The sequence below is a fragment of the Struthio camelus genome, chromosome 9 (genome assembly GCF_040807025.1).
Source record: "Struthio camelus isolate bStrCam1 chromosome 9, bStrCam1.hap1, whole genome shotgun sequence".
In the NCBI taxonomy this organism is placed as follows: domain Eukaryota; kingdom Metazoa; phylum Chordata; class Aves; order Struthioniformes; family Struthionidae; genus Struthio; species Struthio camelus.
In genome coordinates, this window is record NC_090950.1 from 20458920 (window position 1) to 20482089 (window position 23170).

The following is a 23170-nucleotide window of genomic DNA, read 5'->3' on the forward strand; positions in this document are numbered from 1 at the left end:
TTTAAAACTAACAAGAATAAGGAAGTTCAGAGTGTGTTTGCTGCCTGATGACTGGCTTGCTCTGTGCCAGCGTACATCACACCCCTTCCTGTACTTTCAAGAGACATAAAATCCTCCACAGAGATACGGTGGAAGTTGTCATCCCAGCTTTGAACTTCCATATTTTTGTAGGGCTAGTTCAAACCGGATTTGCTCAATAGTTGTGAGGGTTTTTGATGGTGCCACACTTAGGGAGCCCAGATGGAATCTGGCAGGAGTCACGGTACAAAAATAATCTGTTTATGTTTGAGGAAGCAAAATTCTTGAAGGCCAGGGTAGAAATCTAGTATAAAAAGGTTAACTGCTTCAGCACAGCCACTACGGTGGAGAACGATTTCTTTTGCTTACTGATGCCACCCTTCTATAAAGAGGATTCATTCTGACCTGCAAATTTTGGAAATCTCCCCTGACATCAGCGGACCTTGCTAACATACAAACCATGTAAGGAATAGAGATTTCAGATCTATGTTTCTGTATCCGAATTCACTGTTGACAGTTAAAGCTATTAAATTTCACAGTGTTCTTCCATAAAGGTTAGTGTCTAAACTGAAAGGAAATGTACCATTTGCAGGAGCTGTAGTCAGTACCTCACTTCTTCCTCTTCATTTCCTATTGGTCCATCTCATCTAACTTTTTTTTTTTTTTCTTTTCTGCATTAGTGGGTATAACTATACTGGGCTTCTGTTACAGAGATTAAAGAAGAAAGCATCGCAGTCTCCTTGTTCTTCAGTGGGTGTGTGAAAAAGAAACTGTTAGAACTTAATCTTGAAAAGTGCCAGTTTGTTACTAATATGGTCAATCAGCCCGCAACTGTTTCAGTTTTGCTTCTTAATTTGTTAAGTGCACAGAAAGGTATTTTCTTTGATTACATCTGCAAATAAGATATTAATGTCAATTCAATGATATGAAAATTACTCCCTCACTATGTAATTTGCACCTTAGTTATTATGGGTTTCATGAACGAGAATGTTATAGCTGCATAGAATAAGCCATGGATTTATAATTTCTTTTTTAATTAACAAAATTAAAAAAAGCCTCCACTAACAACAGGAAAAAAAAAAAAAAAAAGAGGTGCCTGTGCCCAGCTTTTTATTTGCCTTGGCGTAAGTATTAATTCTGGACAGAGGATAAAAATGCTGCTCCTTCTGCAATGACATTTCACCAGAGAGAAGTAATAAGCAATTGAGATGAAAATGAAAGAGGAAAAAATTGCTTGCTTTTTGGGAGGCACAGAGAAGGGTTTAACACCTACTTTAGCTTTCTTAAGCTAAAAACTGAACTACAGCATGTATATATAATTTTTTTTTTTTTTTTTTTTTTTTACCAGAACTCCAAATCAAGTACACTACCATTAGTGAATCATGTTCTTGTCTATCCCAAGACTTCATTCAGTTCCTGTTACAGTTGATGGGAATCTACCCCTTACAGGAGACGGAACAAGACTCCATTGCTTACACATCTATCTGCCTGGAAACCAGCACTGCCATTGGGCCCTCTATAATGGGACACGTGAAAGAGTGGCATAAGATTTTTTTGAGCAACCCTTTGCACTGCAGTTCTGTGTAGTAAAGTTTCTTGTAACCACTGGGATTTTAAAAGGTATTTCCAGCCCCAGATCCTTAAAAGACCTTCTCAACAGGCATAATTAGCTTTATACCTCTAGTAAATCAAAAGCACATTTTGTGTTTGTGCGTGTGTGTGTAGTGTGTAGTTTGTGTGTGTGTGTGTGTGTGTGTGTGTGTGTAGTGTGCCTGTGTATAGTGTGTGCAAGCTCACATCCTTCTGTGATTGCTCATACATCTGTGAATTGGAAGCATCACTACCAAATAAATTTATGCAGTAGCAAAATATAATTTCATAAGAAAAAGGAAAAAAAACCTATTGAACTGGAAGGGAATGGAGACAAGAAAGGGCCTAAGAAAAAGATGTAGATAACAAATCCGTGTCCTAAAGATATGAGGTCACACCTACACTCTTACGTGCAGTACATCTGAAGTTGCATGGTTTGTGTTGTGATGAGAGAGGTGCTGGTTCTATTCTCACCCTGGTTTTACACCTTCTGTTACAATGGAGTGACTTCTTCTGGTGATCCAGTTCCCATTAAAGTCAATGGGAAGGTCCCCAAGACTTCAAAGAGAGAGGGGTCAGGTTCTCAAGAGGACTTAGGAGAAGAATCTAGCTCAGCCACCTTCATGTGCTTCTTGGGAGATAGGAATCAAACACAGAAATATTTTTAGGACCATGTTCAGACCTCCTTCTATAGGCACATAACTTTGGTGCTGTGACCCCTTCCCTCCATTAATTGCAGAGATAGCAGGTGGTCTAACTGACTCACCACCCACCTGAATAGTCACATTTAAATTAGGTGCCTATCACAGGCAGTCTGAACACGGCCTTTACAACGGCCCTCTTGCTCCAAGGCCTTCCAGTTTTACTTTTTTTAAAGAAAGACTTAGGCTCTAGGCTGGAAAGAAATCATGCAAAGCTTGTGCAATTCTCCCAACAGGCAGTCTGGGGAGGGTCACAGTTGCTACTCAGAGATCAGTGCTGGCCTTAGCAGTAAGAGCCTGGATCCGAGCTGAGTTGCAGGTCTTGCAAAGGATGTGTCCATCCAGAGGGTAACAGCCCTGATTGTCCCCTTCAGACAGGAGGCCGCCACAGTCCTAGGCAATAAGCAAACAGAAAGACCAAAGTGAAAAAGAAAAAAGAATAAGATTAACCAAAGAATCTATCAGTCAAAGAAACTCTCCTCACTCTACACTTTGTAACAGGATCCTGCCTGAGTCAGCATAAAGCATGAAGCTGAGGTATGTGATGTCTTTCATGATTAAGCCATTTCCTGATAAGAGACAATGCTGCAGAGAAGACGGGTTCCCAAGCTCTCTGCTAAATTTAATCCAATTGAAAATAAAAAGAGATTATTCCCTTCACATTTCTGAGGAAGGAAAGGTCTTTAGCATTGGAGAAACCATCAAACTTAAGCACATATTTATTAATGCAAAAAAGGATCAAAAAGAAGCACCCCTGGGAAGGAAGTTTGGTACTAATATCTGACTACAGGTAATCTCCTTCGGAAGAGTTAATGCACAAAGCTCTAGCAGCCCTTCCAGAGGTAACAGCCTAGCAAACCTTCTGCCTATCTCCCGTTACCAGAACTGTCACCCATACTCATACTGCAGCTGGCCCAAAAGGTTGTGACCAAAAGGAAGATTTCACTGAGGCAGCTGCAGTAGACACCCCACTACAAGGCCCAAACCCTGCCCCAGAGACCTCAGAATCTAAACAGCTAAATACAGCAGCTAGGAAAAGTCAGCCCTCGTGGTGCAGTCAGGCAGTCGTTTAGCCACAGAGTTCTGACAGGGCTGTGGTGAGGGGATCGCAGCTTTCTTGGAGGGCATCGCCCTTCATCATAAATCTGTGTTTGTAAATACACCTGAGAAGAAAGAGGTGGAAAATAAAGAAAAAATGTTGTCCCTTTTGAGACAGAGAGCTGGGGCACACGGAGACAAAGGCCAAGATGAAAAACGATTTTCAGACATCGTGCCACATAGGACTACTCTACCTCACCACTTTGGGAGTCTCGCTCTCATTTTTACTGTCTGACTGATTTGCAGCTCCTCTGGGAACATCTGTGTTATGCAGAGATCATAGTGCAGTGACTTCTGAACCAGCAAATCCACATGAATGCTCCAGGTCAAGTCCACAGCAGTTTAACTGCATGTGAGATGATGCTCCAAGCTAATAACGTACAGTCCTGGGACCTGCGTTGGCCATTGTGGAGTTGTGTGAGTGTCTGTGTCCTGTGCTCTCCACTGCATCTACCTCTGCTATTTAGATGCGTGGAGAAAGCTTTGGTATCTCAGCAGCCAGAGTACTTGCCGCTCTGCAAAACTGAGCGTAGGGATGCCCCAACATCTTTAAAAACTGGGCCTAAGTAACGGGTGACATATACCTTGGAAGCCAATGTCAGAACTGAGAATCGAACCAGATGTCTCAAGTCTCAGCCTAGACCTTTAAACATTAGTTCATCCTTTCCAGTTAAAGTTATTAAAAACTGCAACTGCAATAAGAAATATGTTTGGTCTCATTTTCTTTCCCTGCCATCTGGCTGATATATTATCCAAAAAGTAACACTTGCACTGAAGAATTCTTGAAGGTTCCCTAGCACAGCTGTTACCACATGTTAATTGCTTTAAGGTGATTTTTCTTCTCTGTCTTCAGATTCTTACCATCAAAATTATATGAAGTGCGTAATGAAACTGAACAGGATAAGTAGCACAAAAAAGCATTGCACAAAACAAGAATGATCATGTTTATGTGTCCATTAAAATTTTTCAACCCAGAGCCATATGCTGAGTTTCCTGTACAATCTTGCTCAAATTCTAACATGCATTAGCGTTCATTTTAAGAACATAAACATGAGCAATGTTTGTGTCCAAGCCATAATTTATGATGTTCTCAAATATTAAGCTCTAATTAACTGAGTCACATTCTCTTGCTCTCCTAATGAACCTGTTATAAACAAGGGACCTGATTTTCTTCTCATTTGCACTGATATAAATGAAGAAAAACTCCTTGCATGCTGAAGTCAATGAAGTAATTTGATTTTAGAGCCAGTGTTACAATAGGGTATGCCCATCCTGTATGTAACATGAGACTGTAATGAAATTAAGCCAACCTATGCTTTCTCACCTTCACATCATTAGAACACTAACCTCACACCGGTAGCACTGGACGTGGAAGTCACGATCCAAGGCGACAATGCGTACGGTCTCCTCTTGTCCCGGGGCTGGCATAATAGGCTCCTTACACACTGAACATCTCGGAGCAAATTTCCTTAAGAAAGAAGACATGGTCCCGGTCATCCTCAAACTCAGAGCCAAAGTCTTTGTCAAGTGCATCAGCAAGCCAGAAATGTACGCACATGTACAAACACACGTATACATATATCACAGTTTGCATCTGCATACAACTACCTCCTCAGAGCTAGGAAGGAGCACTTCAGTCTTGCAACTCAATCTCAATCTTGCAGAATATCGAAGAACATTGTACTGACTATTAGGAGAAGCAGCAAAGCATATTCTATTTGCCCTAAATAACAATTAAATTGTCTTTTGAGTGACCCATGATTGTGACACCTATGTACTCCTGCAACCTTTAGGCTCAATCCTAGCATAACTCTAGGAGAGTTCATGGAACACCTAATGACCAGGAGAAATCATCAGGATTGGCTCCAACAGCATCTCTTGAAAAAACACTGAAATATTAAAAATCAGAGATGGAACAAAAAGGTCAAGAGTCTTAACTGGGATAAAGAGATGGGCCTCACACTAATTTCTTGGGGTTTATCCCATCCATTTAAACCTCTCAACATCATTCCCATTAAGAACACAGGGATACAATTCTGGCTGGGCTCAGTCTCAAACACAAGCAGCGTCAGGGCAAATCTGAGCAGCTGCACCTTCTACCTAGAGTCAACTCAGCTACCCATTAGTGGGTTACCCAGGCTTGGAAAGGAACGGGTCTAGGTGCAAAGACACCAATGCTTGCCTCTCCTTCAGTCGGCCTGGGTCAGGATTGTATTGTCACAGTCACTAGCAGTATGAAGGGATTGGCTCAAACTAGAGTTAGCTCAGAGATCAAGAGGAGCACAAACTTTTCTTTTCCTCTTACATGCTCCACTGTATGCCCTTCTGGCTAATTTGTGTGTTCTGCATTAGCTCTGGCTTTGCTCCCCATGACTGCCCATGAGGAGTTACGATCTCTACTCCCAGGGAAATGGGGATATACGGAAACAGTTAGCCTGTAGTAAACCTTTATTCACTGTTTTGGTGCAAAACCTACGGGTAGCAATTCCCTGGCTGCAAATTCTGCTCACAAAAGAGAAACATACCTACAGAATCTGTTGCCATTTAATGAGAGCCCAGGGTCATGGGCTGTGGAGAGACAGAGGGCAATGCTTATGGCAAACATCAGAACGTGAGGAGATCAAAGGCCCTCCTCTTCTGAAATGCCTAGGAAAGATCGACTCCGCCACCCAGCCTGTCACATGAACCACCCCAGAATGAACTAGCTAAAAAAAAAAAAAAAAATTATCTGTAGTAGGAATAAAGAAAAATATTAATTTCACTGGCAGCAGATGAAAGATGTCTGTGTAGCTGCGATCTAATGAAAAAATGAATTAAACAGTGGCTACAGTGAGTGCTCTGAAAAATAACTTAAATGGATCATGATATGACCGGCGCTGTAATCGCAGTTAATTATATGCTGCTTCATGCAGGCACTTCCTTGTACCATTTAGCTCAACCGTGGTGCTTAAAAATACTTTAACATTTCTCTGTCCAGGCCACTGTGGGTAATTCATTATGGGCCAAACATCAACCGCAGTGAACTGGAGATGACTCTTGCTAATTTCAGGGGACTTGGATTGTGCTACTGGGGGCACCAAGCTCAGGGGGCAGCTAAGCGACAGTGTGAGCATCAGGTATAGTTTTGTTATCAAGAAGACGTACAAGGCGGTAGCGCACTCCACTCGCAGACCAGGGGGACACTCCATCCCCAGCTAGTTACAGCTGGGCTGGCCCAAGTGCTGTTGACCGTGTGGCAGCCTGGCTAAAGGCATTCTGAATGTCCGACAAGGTCTCTGACTATTCCCATGATCTTTCCCTCACAGATTTGGTGTCCTTTCCTCAGATGGACAGTTACCCACTTCCCACTAAGAGCTCCAAGGTACAGATCTGGTCGCTGCCAAAAGACTTCAAGGTGGGACATCAGCCCTTACTCCAACCTTTCTCCTGAAGGGATGTGAGCCCCTGGCTCACAGTGCTTGGGGGAAGAAGAGTCTCCAAATCATATTGAGGTGCGAGGAAAACCCTTTGGGATCCTGACTGGTGTTTTAGCCTTCTGTTGGGCTTCTGCCCATGACTGAATTTTGCCTTGCACATGATCTCCAGCACAGAAAGCAAGACAACACACCACCGCTTCAGCACCTGCCAATTAGCCTGGCCCATCTGAGCCACAGAGAACATTCTCCTGCTGGAGTTCAACGTGCTGGTTGATCACGTCTGCTTTCCTTTCTGACAAGTCAGCCTGCTTCTTTGAGCTTTCAGGCCCACACACTGATGTCACGAGGCGCTAATTAAATCTACCCCCTTAGAAATTAAGAGATAAATGGTTGAGATGTAAACTCACATTTGTCAGTATTGATTTTCTTTTTTAATTGAGGGGTGTAATGCATCTGTCTTTTCCATACAGGGGAAACATTTGTGCTCTGATTATATCTACCTGTCTTCCTTAGATTAGCTGTGATGATGGGGGGGGGGGGTAGTGGTGGCAGTGACAGAAACTACTTGCAACTATACCTTTCAACTTACCTTAAATTGCAATTTCACTATAAATTATTACCGGGGCTGTATTTTTAGCACCTTTAAAAAGCTAATTAGCAAGAGTAGCTGTGAGCATCCTGTGGCCAGCTAGATCCTTCTAGCCTGTAAGCAAACACCTGCAGAGTGCAGCTGAACAGGACCTCTCTTAATTGCTCCATGGAAGAAGGGGGGTAGACACAGATGTGGAAATGCAGGTACAACCAGCCAAGGGAAACGTGCACATGCTGCAGAGCAGCATAAGGCAGGAGGGAATGCAGAACAGAGGAACACAGACTCTTTATCTATAAATTCAGACCTAAGAGAAACAGGGATCAAGGAGTACCAGCCACTAACCAATTAATCTTGCATGCCACAGTGCATGCTTGAAGCAAAGCTCCACCTACTTAACAGTCCTGAAAGTAAGTAGCAGCATGTACAGATCTCTCTGGACATACAGGTCTAAAAGGGAGGATTTTTAGAAATAAAAGACAAAGACAATAAGCAAAGCCATGGAGAGAAGCTTAAGTCATACTTGTGGAAATCCTCGATGCAGTGGATGTTCCCACCAGCATCCACAGTGAAGGGGATCCCATCCAGGCTGCGATGGCACATCACACAGGTGAAGCAGTGGGGATGGTAGGCCTTCCCAGTAGCTCGGAGTATCCTTTCCATGATGGGCTTCGCACAGACACTGCATTGCTCCAGCGTGTTCTGCAAAGAAAACATACACACCAGATGTGAGCAGCTGTCAGCAGAACATTTATAAAGGTCAGCTAGGTTGGAGGCTGCTGCTGGTCTACAGAGAAGCTTTAGGTACTTTCTTTTCATCTGTTCTAGATAAGGGCAGTACACCCACCAAAGACTATGATAACAGCACAGGGTCCAGGTCAGAACTGTAGTGAAAACACAAAGCAGCGTAATTGCTGAGAGAAAACCAGAGCCTTCCCTCAGCAGCTCTAATAAATGATCAGAGGTGGCTCATCGGGCAAGTGTATCTGAGCTATGGCAGTTTCTGTAGCCAACAGCACAGGAGAGAATAACGCAGCCTGCACTTCTGTGTGTTTGCCTTCAGACTGCCCTACCTGAACAACCTTTTGCAGCTGAGTTGATTAGAGACAGCTTCCAGGATGTGTGCAGTGCAAAGCTCAAGCTCACACTCCTGGGGCTATACCGAGACCCCTTAACTGCTCTGTCAATGTAGCTCTCCTAAAGGATCTTTATCTGCCTTGTAAGTAAATCTTGATCTTTCTCTCCCACCAGAGAGACTTCTGTTGAGCCCAGGGAGAAAACAAAGCTGTGTCTGCAATGAAAGCCTTATGAGGACAGGAGTTCAGGGTGACCTCATTTGCTCATTTATCTCTAGCCCCAGATGTTTGAGATAATGACTGTTAAATGCCAGTTCTAAGGCCACACTCCTCAGCTCATGGGTTTTACATACCAGCCTGTTCCTGAAGCACTGAAGCCAAAACCCCACCTTTCAAGTGGGCTCTATTGAATGATTCATCTAATTCCAACCTCACTTGCCCCTGCAGTCAGTTACAAAAACACCAACATAAGTTTGCTTCAGATGGTTGTCTGTGGGGCACATCAGCCCCTCTGACAACAGTTGTGCAAAGTGCCCTTTCAAACAAAACACCTGAAAGATACACACTATTAATTGAGGGTGCATTCAACTTCGACAGATGCAAAAGATAAATCTGTGGCAAGATCAGTAGGCTCATTTCACTGGACTTTGGGAAAGAGAATTTCACTCACTACCCTTGCTCGATATGTCTAGAGTTATCAAATAACGCTATCAACCAACATTTGAATTTCAGATGAAGCAGAAAGTCTACAATTGTTGGGAAATGCAGAAAAGGAGGGGAGGAAACAAATGAAAAGATCGAATAGGACAAAAATATAAAAAGCTGCTGAAGGGCAGATCATGTGGACAAACAAAGGAAGGCTAAAGCTCTTCTGCTTCCTCATGCAACAAAATTCCCAGGGAAAGTAATGCTTTGACTGACTGCACTGTTATTGCTGCTTTGAGCCAATATTCTCAGGGGTGAGATCCAGTCCTTACATGTACAGCCAAAATGTATTGTCAGGAGATGAATCACCCAGGAGCTCAGAGAGGTTACTTTTATACTTAGACATATGCTATTGGACTTTACCTCTGGGCTGCAAATCACTGGTAAGATACAAATAGACTTACAGCCTCAAAATTACACATAAATACACAGGTTCATATCAGAAGATCAAAAAGATTGTTTTTGGAAAGGTCAGCAGGAAAAGTCCTGAATTTCAACCCATAAGAGAACTGCCTAACACATTTGTAAAGAGAACACAGCCAGACTGGGGTTGGTTTCAGGCTAGGTTTTGCTTTATGCCTTGTAATAATGGGCAGGAAAGAATTACTGCTGGCCTTTCTGTCTGGTTGCTGTCACCATCATCATCATTATAACAGTGTCTGGTATGCCAGAAAAAGCAAGGTCAGTAATTTTCTCCTTGGAGGAGTAACCTGGCAAATTCACTATTTTGCCTTGCATAAGCAGATCACATCATCTCAGTCCATACTCATGCTGTTCCTTGGATTGCCAAGGAGGGAATGCTGCTGCGTATCTGCAGATACTGAAGTAAGACTGTGCCACTCACTAAGGCATTTTCTATGACAGCTTTTAAATATGTGTTGGTACTGAGTGTTTGCATCACCAAGTCTCTACTTGCTTACTGTTTCCAACGCTGGCCAACAACAGAGGCCAAAGGAACAGGGCAAGCAAAATACAGTAATTCCTTCGGATATGCTCCCAGCCTCCAGCGATTTCTGGCTGAGGGACTTCCTGAGCTAGAGCTGCCATCTCTGTATTTAATAACCTTGAGTGGATGTTTCTCCCAGGAACTTTCCTGATCGCTTCTGAATTCTGATAAGCGTTGAATACCCACAACACGGCCAGGAGACCCACAGCTTACCTTTTCCCTTGGGATCTGATCTGCTAGGCAGTTTCCACAGTCTGTTACAACAGCTGATGTAACAGTGCTCCAGAAAGCAAAATGCAGCAAAACTGAGCAGAATCTACTTGGTACTTTGAACAGAGCAGAAACCAGCAGCTGCAATTCACCCAGCAACGTGAGGGAGGGATCAGCACAGGGACCAGTAAACCAAGGACCACACAGACTAGTGCTGACACACAATCAGCCGAGGGGGATGCGGAGTCAGCGTCCTGCTGCCAGGTGAACCTGCTGGGTAAGTATCATCTCTGCTACTTTTTCACAGTGGTACGAAGAGCAAAGTCAGGTGTGGAGCTCTCAAGACGCTCAATAGACACGCAAGTCAATATCATCCTCACCCAGAGGCATTTACAGTCTGAAGACCCAATCTTCCAATATATGTATTTAATAGCAGTGTGATCTGGAAAGGCTCTCACTACAAATCTAACAAAACTGCTACCCACTCTTTTTCGACATACAGAGAATAAGACCACAAGGGATCATTATAATCATCTTGTCTGACATCTTGCATAACACAAGCTCCTGACTTTGGTAGGAGTTTTGCAGTGACCAAGATAGGAGGTAATCATGCCTCTGGATTATGCCTTTGGAAAATGCAAGTCTTCTTGCTCCCAAATCTTAGCTCAGTCACACCGTTTGACATTCTTGCAGCTAAGCAAGACAAACGTTTTAAATTCCCCAACTCCTGACTAAACCTTCTATACAACCTTCTATACAACAAATCCGTCCTGAGAAATTTATTCTTTTCATCTTTCCAAGTCTGTACCAGTGAGGAAAAACACAGTCATTAGCTTCAGACTCCAGCTCACTCCCTGTCTGGGAGTTTATTTGCTTAAGCCTCTTTCCTTGCTAGAACCCTGGCTCAAACACTTCTCTAAGGTGTTACCAGAAGATGCCAAAAGGAAAGCTTCCTTGCTTCACACCCATTTGACATCAGGTTGCTGTAAGGCAGGATCTGGCCTTTGGAGCTAACAGGGTTTTCTTTGATTCTCTAATCAGGTTATCCTACGTGCTTATATGCTGCCCCAGCAGCTAACAACCTGCACAAAGGTATTTCTGCACATTATGGGAACAGCACTGCTGCAGAATTACAAGTTTGGCTGCATGATTTTTGCTCTCTTTTGCAGTTTGTCCCACTCTTTCAGCACCTCCTGGAGCTTTCAGGCCTCCAGAAAACCAAACAATATGAAAAAACAAGAACGACGGTCCTGTTTTTTGCTTTTCTCCTAAGCTGCCATCACCACCACTCCCAGTAATCAAGAGTCAGAGCTAGGCGCCTCTGAAGAGCAGTGCATAGGGCCAAAGTGAAACGTAGAGAAAAATGGTTAAGAGCCAGCTAGGAAACACCAGGCCTAAGGGCTACGATGGAAAGTCATCTCATCAGGATACGGCCCATAAATCCTACGGGGGCTGGAGGAGGAAGTTTATCATCATTTTCCTGGGGTTTTGGCTAAGAGGCAAGGAACATCCTCCTTTTTTGGAGACTTTTTTGCCTTTGGACAAATCTTACTAATTTTTTTTTTTTTTGGTTTTGAAAAGGTTGGGGAAGGAACAATTGACGTAATCCACTTCTAAACTGAAGGTTGGCCCAATGTTAAAGCACTGCCTCAAATAACATTAAGACTTTGGGAAGGCTGATTTTGGGATCCAGGTCTCCTGAATGCAGAACTGCTTATTCATGGCTAAGAAAGATAATCTCACCTGGGGAGAATATTGAACCCTCGTGTACTGGTAGAAGAAATAACCCTAAGCAAAGATGCCACCAAACACAGGCAAAGAATGATTCAAATGACCAGGACATCAAAGCATTAGCTTGTGGATAAAAAAATAAGTGGGTTAAACATGTGCAGCACAATCAGCATCAAAGTAGGAACAAGCTGCTGGGGAACAAGTATCTGACAGTTGGGATGGGGAGAGTTATTCGAGGGGTCCCTATAGTGATGCTTGGCCTCTCATAAACAGCAGAGAAGAAAAGGGAGCTGCTCTACAGATGGTGAGCTTGTGAAATCAAGTAAAAAACCAGGCTGCTGAGAACGACTTCTGGGGTGCAAGAGCCATTAAAGATCGAAAATGTGAAGTGGCTGAATCCCCCTCTTGAAAGCTTCCCATTCCAGACAGAAAGCTGGCCAGCAACTGGCGTGGAGGGAGCAGAGCTGTGGTGACAGCCAGGCAGACCGTGGGCTGGAGCACATCCTGCTTCCCTCATTTTGGAGATTATAACCCCTCGCAACCAAATTTTGGGTGACAGCACTAACTCCCAATATGGCGCAGCACAAGGTCCCTCCCACAATGACCTAGCAATGAACACAGAAGAAAAGCCACACGGAGCTTAGTTATTGTTTCTTAAATATTGGCAACAAATCTGGAGCTCTAATGAACAGAAATAACCTCTCCCGCGCTCTGGACAGCAGACAGAGGAGAGATCATGCATGGGACATAAGCGTGCTTTCTGTGAGCACTGCAGAAGAAACACATTTTCCGGAGTGGCTGCACAGAAGAGATGGTACTAGCTGTGGGAATCAAAAGTATGTATGTTGTGCTAAAAACAGGCACATGGTCAACTACTGTAGTTGAACTGTAACTTAGTAAAGTGTGGTAAGTGAATTGCTTTAAATCTTGTGACTCCATTCTTCATTTCCTCAGACTGTGAGGAAAACAGAGAAAAAAAAAAAACATTTTCCCCATTGTGGGGTAATTTCTGAGGCTTGAAACTATTTCCATACTTAAGTGAAGACAGAACACTTTAATCTCAAAAAGCCTGGTGAATTTATAAGCCCCAAATTAGATCAGGTCAATTGAAACACTGCACTTCAAATAATTTCAAATGGTTTCATTTAGGTTTTGCATCTGCAAATATACAGTTGGATTGTAAGTTAAATATAAAGCAGACTCTGGGGGAGGGGTAAAGTGTCAAGAAGTAATTTCAACACTTTCTACACCACTTTTTTCAAGAAAAGGAAAATCCAAGATCAAGAACCACACCCTCCCCCTCAATATTACGGTGAAAAAATCCCAGCCCACCCCAATTGCAAGGACATTCCCTATGTCTGCAGACAAGTAAATCTTGGCAGATAGACACCACTTTAAATTCACTAATGGCTAAATCCAGCACAAGGCGCCGGCTTGAAATTCCCCCATCCGTATCTAAGGAGAGAATCGGGACACGAGTGTATTCACTTTTTTCCACTTAGCCTGACCAGTGAGACGTTATTAGAAGTGGATCAGGCTCTCCTTCCCACCTCGCTGCTCTCAGAGGGGCAAGTCAGGTAAGGGGGAGAGAGTCTTGGCCAATGCTCCAACGTTCAGGCCACGTTGCCATAGCTGCATCTGTGGGGCAGAAAGAGATGCGATCCCTGACAGCCAGAAACACGCTGGCAAAGGCCCCTCATTCAGACACAGTGGTAAGCAGTGGGAGTGCTCTTTAGCTGGTATTTTGCTGGGAGAGCCAAGGGAAGTTGCTGGAATAAATTATAGTGGCAACTCCGCGACGTTACCAGTGTGATGTGGGTCTGAGGTAGATATACAGCTACCGACTACATGGCAGCGACTCAGGCTCTGGAGACTACTGTATTCAGTGGCTTTAAAATTGTTCTTCTGCTCAGTTCAGTTTTTAGTGGCTTGCCCAGCACAGTGGCACTACTGCGCCTGGCATGTTTCCCCTCTGCTGGAATTTGCTTTTCTTGTCAGGATAAACCTAATCAGGCTTTGCATTTTTGGATTCAGAGCAGCTGGAGGTGAACCTGGCACAGGGTCCTCGCAGCCTACAGGGTGGGGGAGTCCCTTGTCCTACAACTGTCAGAAGAACACTAGATATATTTTACGTTTTATGCTAGTAGCAAAGGTAAAAGGGACAAGCAGTACACAAGTGTGCAGTACCACCAAATGAAAATGGGACACGGATCAAGAAAGGGAGCTTCACAAATGATTAACAGCTGTGAAAATATGTTCTAAAATGAGAAAAAAGGATCTTCATTTACTCGTCTTATCAACGGATGGCTTTGTTACCCTCTGAGCATACTGAAGTGAGGAGAGGAAATCTTGAGAAGGCTGTTGGATCCAGCAGGCTCGCGAGCTGGCCATGCTAACTGGAAAGAGGTATGTCTCTTTTAACAGTGAGCATAATTTTGGAAAAGCACGTCCAGGGACAGGGCGATTTCTCTGTTGCTCAACACCATTTTACAGAAGACCCAAGGCCATCCCTAGCACTGACAAGCTGAGATTGCTGAAGGAATGTGAGGGTTAAACGATCTGCTCTGTGTTATGCTCAATGTCAGACCACAACCACTCCGACTCCTTCCAGCTAAAAAATCCACAAGAAGCCTCATATTGGAAATTACTTAACTACTTTCTGGCACTCAAAGCTGCTCATCTTCTATACGTTCCTTGCTCTGACAACACGGGGATCTTTGTCACTTTAAAATGGCAGCGCTTACAAATACAACAAATTAGGTACCTGTTCTCGAAAGCTGGTGGACTGGAAGATAAAATACCTGAATTTTAATTCTGGCTCTTTAACCAACTAACTGTCATAGACTAAACAGGTCCATGCTCTGTGCCTCAGTTTAATCTGTAAATAAAACGGTTATAAAAGCAGTTGCATATCCCAGCTGGAAAGAAGATGCTGTTAAGTTTGATAAATATTTGTTAAGTAGTTTGTGCGCCCAGTGTTACTTGATGGAAACAAAGTATTTTTAAGAATGAAAATCACATTTTTTAGCTATAATGATTGCACACACCTCAAAATTCAACAAGGTTTGACTTCAGGAGGACCGCTACTGGAAAACAGCATCTGAGCTGCTACTCTGAGTAGTCGCCACGGCTGTAACAATTTGCACTCATAAGGTATTTTCACCTGAGAAAATACTCCTTCTTTAATTCACAGGTAACTTTAAAAAGCATGCAAGATAAAAAACAAAATAAGACCACGCCGATGACATGTTTTCAACAACAATAATTATAATCCTACATAATACTACAGTAAGTCAAACAATTTAAAGTATCCTTAACAACTACAACGTGCGAGGGCATTGTTAAAAATCTTGGTAATCAACTCCTGTTTCTTTATGGTGTTCCTTCAGTATTTCTTTTCCTTCTGGTGAAGCTGCATTTCCAAATCCTGCCATATCTTGTCTACTGACATCAAAAAAGAGGAGTTGCAGGTCCCCAACAAAATTGAAACAGCGCATCGCATACGTGTACGGTAGCGAGTGCAGCTCATTTTCTGCTAGTGCTGCAGACCACACCACACACCTGGAAGGATCCCCAGGATCACAGCGTGATGCCAGACACGTTACACCCAGCCCACACCTGGTCCAGCAAATGTCCAGCCAGTCAGCTGGAGCAACCATTGGGTGCATGGGAGAGATGCGCTCCAGGAAAGTACAGCAGCACCAGCAGAGTGCAGGAGGGAAGCCTGCCTTGGCAAGGAGGGATGATCTGATAAGGCTGTTTCCATCTCGGGTTTCTTCAGTCCGAGGAGTTCCTGAGCGCACGACCAGACCTTTGGCCAGCGTTCCAACCCCTTGCGTAATGCAACGCCTGGCGTAAGATGCTGATTTTTAAAGATTTCTAATTCGAAGGAAATCCCTCAAAATCCCTCCCAGAATGCCAGAGTTAAACAGTTTGTTAAAGGCTTCCACAGCTCAGGAGAACTGGCACAGAGCTACCGTTTAAATCCCCGGACTCAGTCGCACAATGGCAGTCATGCCTCGGAAGATTAATATTGCTTCATACCACCAGGGTTGCTACCTAGAGATAAATTATCTCCCAGCTTTGCTGATTTCAGAAAGACTGTCTTTAGCTGGTTCCAGGACTTGTTACTTTTTTTTTTTTTTTTTTATATATAGTAATGTGAACCTTGGTAGTGTTAAAAACTATGATATTCTATTAGCCTTACTCCTCAGGGACAGGAAAAATACTTTGCAGATTGTGATAGCCTGCACTTTTACCTATTAATAATAACCTGTCAGATGACAGCACCTACAAACCATAATCATAGCATAGGACTCCACTGTACAAAGCGCTCTAGGGGATAAAGCTAAGCTGTTCCCTGTGCCCAAGTGCCTCCAGTCTTTGCAGTATAGACATTGCACTGGCTTGCCTTGCATGTTCAAATACATGCATCAAACACGTGTATTCCCTCAAAACACGATGTGCCTGACCCTGTATGCCACTATGGGAGTTTTGCCTAAATAAGAACTGAAGGATCTGTCCTGTTGTGATTACCTTCTGCACACACAGCAGAACTATATGCAGCTAGGAGATGTGGCAAAGAGTGAGCAGATACACTCTCCTCCTTGTCTAGATACAATTGCGGACAGCAGAGTTTTAAAGCGTAATTAGCAACGCTGTGAAAGCTGTTAGAGAGGCATTTCAAACCGCTTACAGTCTAAACTGATTAGAACTTTGTGAAAACAAAACAAAAAATTGTATAGCAAATTGTTAGACTAAAATTCAAGTCAAATTGAACCGCATCACAGGAAATACAAAGAAGTTACTATAGGCTAGAATTTTTTTGTTGTTGTTTTTTTGGTAGAGGGTTTAATTTCATAGCCTTTAATAAACCTGATACACCAATCCAAGCTTGCCACTCTGGCAAACGGCTTAACCAAAATAACACTGGAACTCATAGCTGGCAGACCAAAGAGACTATAAATTGGTCAAATCTGGGCAGAATACAAGAAAAATCATCCAAAATTCCATTCAATCTTCCTGTTTTAGAATTTTGATGCAACTGACCATTGACATGGAAATGTTATCTTGACCTTAAATGCCAAAGCTGACTTGCAGAGGAAAAAATGACTGACTCTGTGACATTTCAGCATTTATTTATAGCTCCCCTCACCCTCCTCTTTCTTAATATTTTTCATTAGAAATGAATTCATCCCTGCCATGTTTTTCCTGGAGGACTGTCTGGGCTGTGCAAAAATTGGTGACAGCAAAACATCAAGAAAATGGAATCTGACTAATTAACACGGAAATCAAGTTTTAGTTGACACTGTTTCTGTTAATAACATTTAGCTAGCATCCAAAGAAGATGAGCCTTTTTGGTTACAGACTGAACAACACCAGTCTTAACTAGAACCTATTTAAAACTGGTATCTTATGCCTTTTGTGCTCTCTAAGTTACAAGCAAAAGTGATGTTTCCTAGCAGCTGGGGCAGAGCAGTGGGAACTGAGGCTGCCTGGTTTTACCAGTGATTCCTTCTGAGAGTTTAACTTCACTACTTTCTACCTCTGTGCTTCAAATCATCTATGGAGTGGGTTTAGTTAGATATTGTGAGGCCCATAGAAATTTGTGATCCTCTGGCAGAAGTCACTTTACTATTACGAACACCAAAGCCGGCATCCAGAAATTCCAAGAAAGAAACAACTCCCCAAACCAACCAATCTAAAAAACAAGCAAGAAGATAACTGAGATTTTCACAGAATTTCACTGAGCTTTTGCTGCAACACCTTTTGAGTGCAAGATAATAAATTTTTCAGTGTATACACTACAGTTGTGAAATACAGGTCATGGCAACAGTTCAGCATAAAATAGTTGCTTTTAATAGAAACATAATCCAGTATAAAGCTGGGAAAACAAAAACAAAACTCTCACAGGGTTTGGATCCTGTTGCTACCTGAACCCGAACTGACAGTGAGAATATGATTCTCCCAAATCCCTGATACGATTTTTAAAGAGTTGCCAAACACATACATGTCCTTGATGGGAGGAGAACATACTGCAGCCTTCAGGGCAACGGAAGACTTGTCTATGCCTTGAATGTGAGGGCTAAAACCTTTGGAAGGACCTCAAAGCACCCCCAAAGGGAGGGCAAAGAAAGTGGTTTCTTATTTCCTGAAGAAATCCTCATAAGCAAAGACTGAACACTGGGCGGTAACCACAGGCAATGAGTGCTGGCCACTGTCACGGATAACAAAGCAGGATTTAATGAGTCAATGAAGATGAGAACTGTGTGTCTATACTTCTCTCTCTCTCTCTCTCACACACACACACACACACAGAAGAGACCAGGATTTTTTTTGGCCATGATTTCTTCAGAGGCTTGAATTGAGTTATCCCCTGGAGCGACACCCATTCTTCTATCTAAAGAGTCAGATCCTAATTGGAAATAAACGCAGGCTGCTGAGTAAGTCCAGGGCCAGATATATCACCTAGTAGGTAGCGGGATTATTTTTAGATGCAATGACGTCCTGTTTCTTTTCATTCAGATGACCTGGATGTTTGCTGCAGCTCCTGATCTGGGAAAGTGAGTTTGCGCTCACCTGCTGAGATGAGAGCAGCAGTGAAGGAAGGGATTCAAAAAGGGAAATGGAGACAGGTACGTAAGAAGAATCCAGACAAGAGATGGACCAGATCAGAGAAGTTCTCAAAGAAATCAACATGAGACGGGAGAGAAGTGAAAATCTGCCTGCCTTCTGGCTAGACACTGGAGACTGATGTTGCACCCTGAGCACCCTTCAGGTGCTTACTTTCATCCATGACAGGTCACCCTCGGCCACAGTGAGATGTAGAAATAGAGATTTACATCAGCCCCTCTGCATCTCCAGGCCACCTCCGAGGCCCCTCTGTCAGGATCCTCACCGAAGGGCAGCTTGGCACAGCCTTGGAATAAAAAGGATGATACTAATTCCTTGCAGCCTTACAAACCGGTAACTCTGTTACTATAGACCAGACCCTCTGTTTTATCCCTGGAACTGTGCACATGAAGTGACGCAGAAGCTTTGGGCTGCTCTTATGTTCTATACAGTGTGCTGGGACTGCTGGGCAGATGCTTCCTTGCAACACAGCTGCCTACCTAGTCTAACCTCTCAGCACTGTTCTCTTGCACTCAAACTAGAAAAATTAAGTCTCCTTCTGCAAAAAGAAGCCTCCTCATTTTGCACAGACAACAGAGACTCAGATATAGAGATCCTGGACAGAAAAACCATTGGAATGTAAATAAAAAATGGCTTGAGCTCTGTAAGTCCTCATCAAGAGCAGATGGGCATGTCCAATAGATGGTAATTCTCTGGTGTCAGCAGAGTTAGTCAAGTATTTTCAGAGCAGGAAACTTCTCTCTAAACCCTTTTCTTTCCCTTTCCTCACCACAAGATATTCTGGATTAACTTGGAATATGAAGGACACTGGCCCAAGCTGTCGGGAAGGGTTATGTTAGAGTGGAGCTGACCGAAAATCAAGCTGACAGTTGGCATTTCTTTACCAGATCTTTCACATCACTTGAGGAGACTGCCCTGTGTATTATTTTAAGTCAAAAAGCACAACCACTGTATATTGTGCTAGTCAGCTAAATGTCAGCCCCTAATATATACTAACTAGATTAGTCCTTACGTTTGTGGAAGTAACGCCACCAAAGGCTTTCAGCCAAGTATTACATTAAAAAAAAAAAAGTTGTGGAAAAAAAACCCAATAAAACAAGTGTGAATTTAGTTTTTGAGAAAAAAAAAAAGAGAGAGATTCACCTGGGCACACATGCAAGTAACACAAACTCTATAGCCTTCTGATGGTGCTTGAGTATCAGTGAGTAAAACAGAGCAGCAGCAGAAGGAAACTAACTTGTCCAGCCTTGTGGTTTTCCTGTGACACAGTTACATAAGAAATGTGCGTTTATATAAATGCACTGAATACATAATATATATTATATAATGTGTCAATTCTCCAGTCAATAGTGTCCTCTAACCATACGGACTCTCAGGCTAGAATCACAGTGAATACAGGGGGAAAATAATTCTATTCCATGAGCACTCTGTTCTGTAACTGTTTCCTTCTGTTCCATTGTTATGTATGTTCCCGTAACATACACTGCTCTGGAGCTTCACTTATTATTTAAAAAGGTCTGAGATCTTTCAGATTCACCTGCCCTAATGGTTGCTCCTTATTAACGTAACTAGTGAACTAGACCTCCATCCTAATTAAGGTTACTTCCAGCTTTCCTTTCTGAAGGCCAGAAATTGCCATTTCTCCAGTAAGTTGAACACCCATACTAATCTGACCCTTGCCTTTTGCCAAGCAGCTCATGCAAAATAAAACTGGTACGGCCCATACCTTTCATAGCTGCTGATTTAATAGACCTACTAGGAACAACAAAAGAAAGGGCCTTTCATCACTAGGATCTACCTATAGAATGGATTTAGATGCAAAGGTACAAGACAGCCAAGTAATGACATGTGGCTCATATGCCTGAAAGATCCAGGCAGTAAACTGCAGATGGTGCAGGCAATATTGGTGGTCTCCTAATGAAAGGAATACACTTTGTTGCTTGTACCACAATATATACTACTGTTGCTCTCCCTGCCCTGCCAAACCAGCTACCAAAGCAACAAGGGAGAAGAGCAGAAAGACACGGAGCAGCGAGGAGCAAGGAAGTGATCTAGGACTTTGAGTCATAGTTTTCTTCTAGGTTTGCTGCTAGGGCAGCGTAACCCAACTCTGCCCTACCTATAGGTTTTCCTATGGAAAAGATAGCGTTGGCTCCTTCACACACAGTGCGAGTCCAGAGAGCATCTTCTTGCCAGTTCTGCAAGGGCAGCTAAGGAGCCTCGCTGGAAATCTGGCCTCCGAGAGAAACAGAAATGGAAAGCAGCCACTTCAGAAGCACATTATTAAGCCATCAGACCAGTAGCTACAGAATCCCCATGGAAAAGTTGATCCAGGCACTTTGTATAACTACTTGAGCCCTCGCAGAGTCATTTATTCCCCTTTGTGGTTGGCAGGGAAAGTCAGTATCTTCTGGAGCTGCAAAGTCATAGCGCTTTTTAAGAAGCCAGGCTTGTAGGTGAAGACATTTCTCTTAGCAAAATCTTCACTTGAGCACACTGTTCAGGAGTGATCCATGCTTTGCACAGAGCTAATGCAGTAAGTTCAAATGAGCATGGCAAACAAGCAGGTTTACGATTTCCATTTGCTTTACCTACGTATGTTTTAACACTCGCAGTTTGAGATTAAGGGGCATAAAAATAGCTTAATTGTGCATTTTGCCTACAGTACTTCTGAACTCCACCTGTGGGAAGGAACTGCAGTTTAAATTTTATTAAAGTTGCACATGTTTCCAGGAGGTGGCTAATTATCCTGCGTGTTTTATACAGTATTTCTGGCTCCAGGGTCTTTTTGTACTCTTCTGAATGAAACCCAGCACAAAAATATTTGAGCCGAGATCTGGAACGCATGACTGAAAACCAGGCATTCTCTCAAGGGTTCTTCTGACCCCCACATACCCTTGTTCTTACCAAGCTTTGGAAAGCACTTTGAGAACTCCTGGTAAGAAAATACCACCTGGATACCAAAGACCTGTTTTTCCAATTTAATTCTCCTGCTTCTACCCCTTGCGTCCGTAACAGTAGGCCTTGCATCTCTAAGACTACAGCTGGGTATAGAGCTGATCTTCTCAGGGCCTGATGGGGGGGGGGGGGGGAAATCAGTTCACTCTGGGTACAAACCTCCTTCTAACTATTAATTGCACGCATTAGCAGGCTGCTAAACGTTCTTGAGCATGGGGCGTTCTACATTTTAGGACAGTTAACTTGAACTGCCGAGTAGAAGAACAATTTTAAAGCCACTGAATGCAGTGGCAGCGACTCAGGCTCTGGAGGCTATGTAGTCGGTAGCTGTATATCTACTGCCTTTTCTTAAAAACATTCTACACCTGCAGCATGAGTTGGGGTATGCTCAACATGTTGGAAAAAACCAAAACCAAACAGAGCTGCCCTCACCGTCTCGCAGATAAGACAAAGCACAGGATGGCTAGAAAGGACAGTTTTTGAAAGTGCCAGCTTTTATCTCCCCTGACCTAGGCAGCTGACCCCCTTTCCTGCCCCCAGCACTACCATCCCCCTACTGCCCCTGCCAAGTGCCTTTCTTGGGCACCTTGAACAAACGGAGACAAATCCCCAGTGGCCATAAGTCATCATTAGTGAGTGATATCAGCTAGATTCACTGACATCTCGACCTCCCATAGCAGTAGTCCAATAGGAGGAATGTGTTAGCAAGTGCCATGCACGGGAGGCACAGACCGTGCCAACCCACAGTGTACCTGCTTCCCATCTTCCCACCATGTCTGAACTCTCTGCTCTTTTGGACACGTGACAAAACAAAGCAAAACTAGATACCACTTCTTCTACCCACACCCACAGGTTTGTGAGGTCCTTTACAATATCACAGCATCGCTTCTTTGTAGAATCCCTGGCAACCCGTGCGCTTAAAATTTTTAGCACTTAATAGCTTTAACATTTGCAAGCTTGGAGCTTTTTGACCATTAATCATCTCATGTGACCTCCTGCATATCACAGACCATAAATCTCTGGTGGAAACTCAGTAAGTGCTGTTTGACTAAATCAGGACTTCCATACAGGTGTCCAGGCCTAGTTTGAAGACATTCAGAGATGGAGACTGTTGCTTACCAGTCTTTTGTTCCAGTGGCAAACAGCCACATTGTTAAACTATTTGTCTCTCTTCTAATGTGAACACGTTGAGCTTCTGCTTCCACGATTGCTCTGTCTTTCTCCACTAGATTAAAGGTTTCTTTAATAGCCAGTACTTCACCTTATACTTTACATCACACCGCCTTCGATAAGCCAAACTGTCTGAACTCTTTAAAGCATTTTTCTCTCACCTTTGGTTCTTTTCTTCACCTTCTACAGTTCTTCAGTATCATTGTAAGAAAGTAGACAGTGGACTAGATATAGGATTCCACTTTCTCTCTTACTAACACTGAACTGGGATGTAAAACCACCCTTCAACTTACTCCTTCCCAGCCTTCTACATGCAGCAACTGTATCAG

General features: G+C 43.2%; 1 protein-coding gene across 23 annotated transcripts in view; it reads right to left on the reverse strand.

Moving 5' to 3' along the window:
* Window positions 1-689: 689 nt before the first annotated feature.
* The window catches only part of LPP (LIM domain containing preferred translocation partner in lipoma), a 356455-nt gene continuing 333974 nt past the window's right edge, over window positions 690-23170 (reverse strand). For 22 of the 23 annotated variants that reach the window (XM_068953865.1, XM_068953870.1, XM_068953854.1 and 19 more), the window contains 3 exons: window positions 7936-8114; window positions 4755-4875; window positions 692-2702 (listed from right to left, as the gene is read on the reverse strand). In XM_068953865.1, coding sequence (XP_068809966.1) covers window positions 2574-2702; window positions 4755-4875; window positions 7936-8114 — 429 coding nt within the window. In that variant the 3' untranslated portion in view covers window positions 692-2573. Of the gene's footprint in view, window positions 2703-4754; window positions 4876-7935; window positions 8115-23170 lie in introns of all 23 variants that reach the window. The other variant, XM_068953857.1, reaches the window with a different exon arrangement.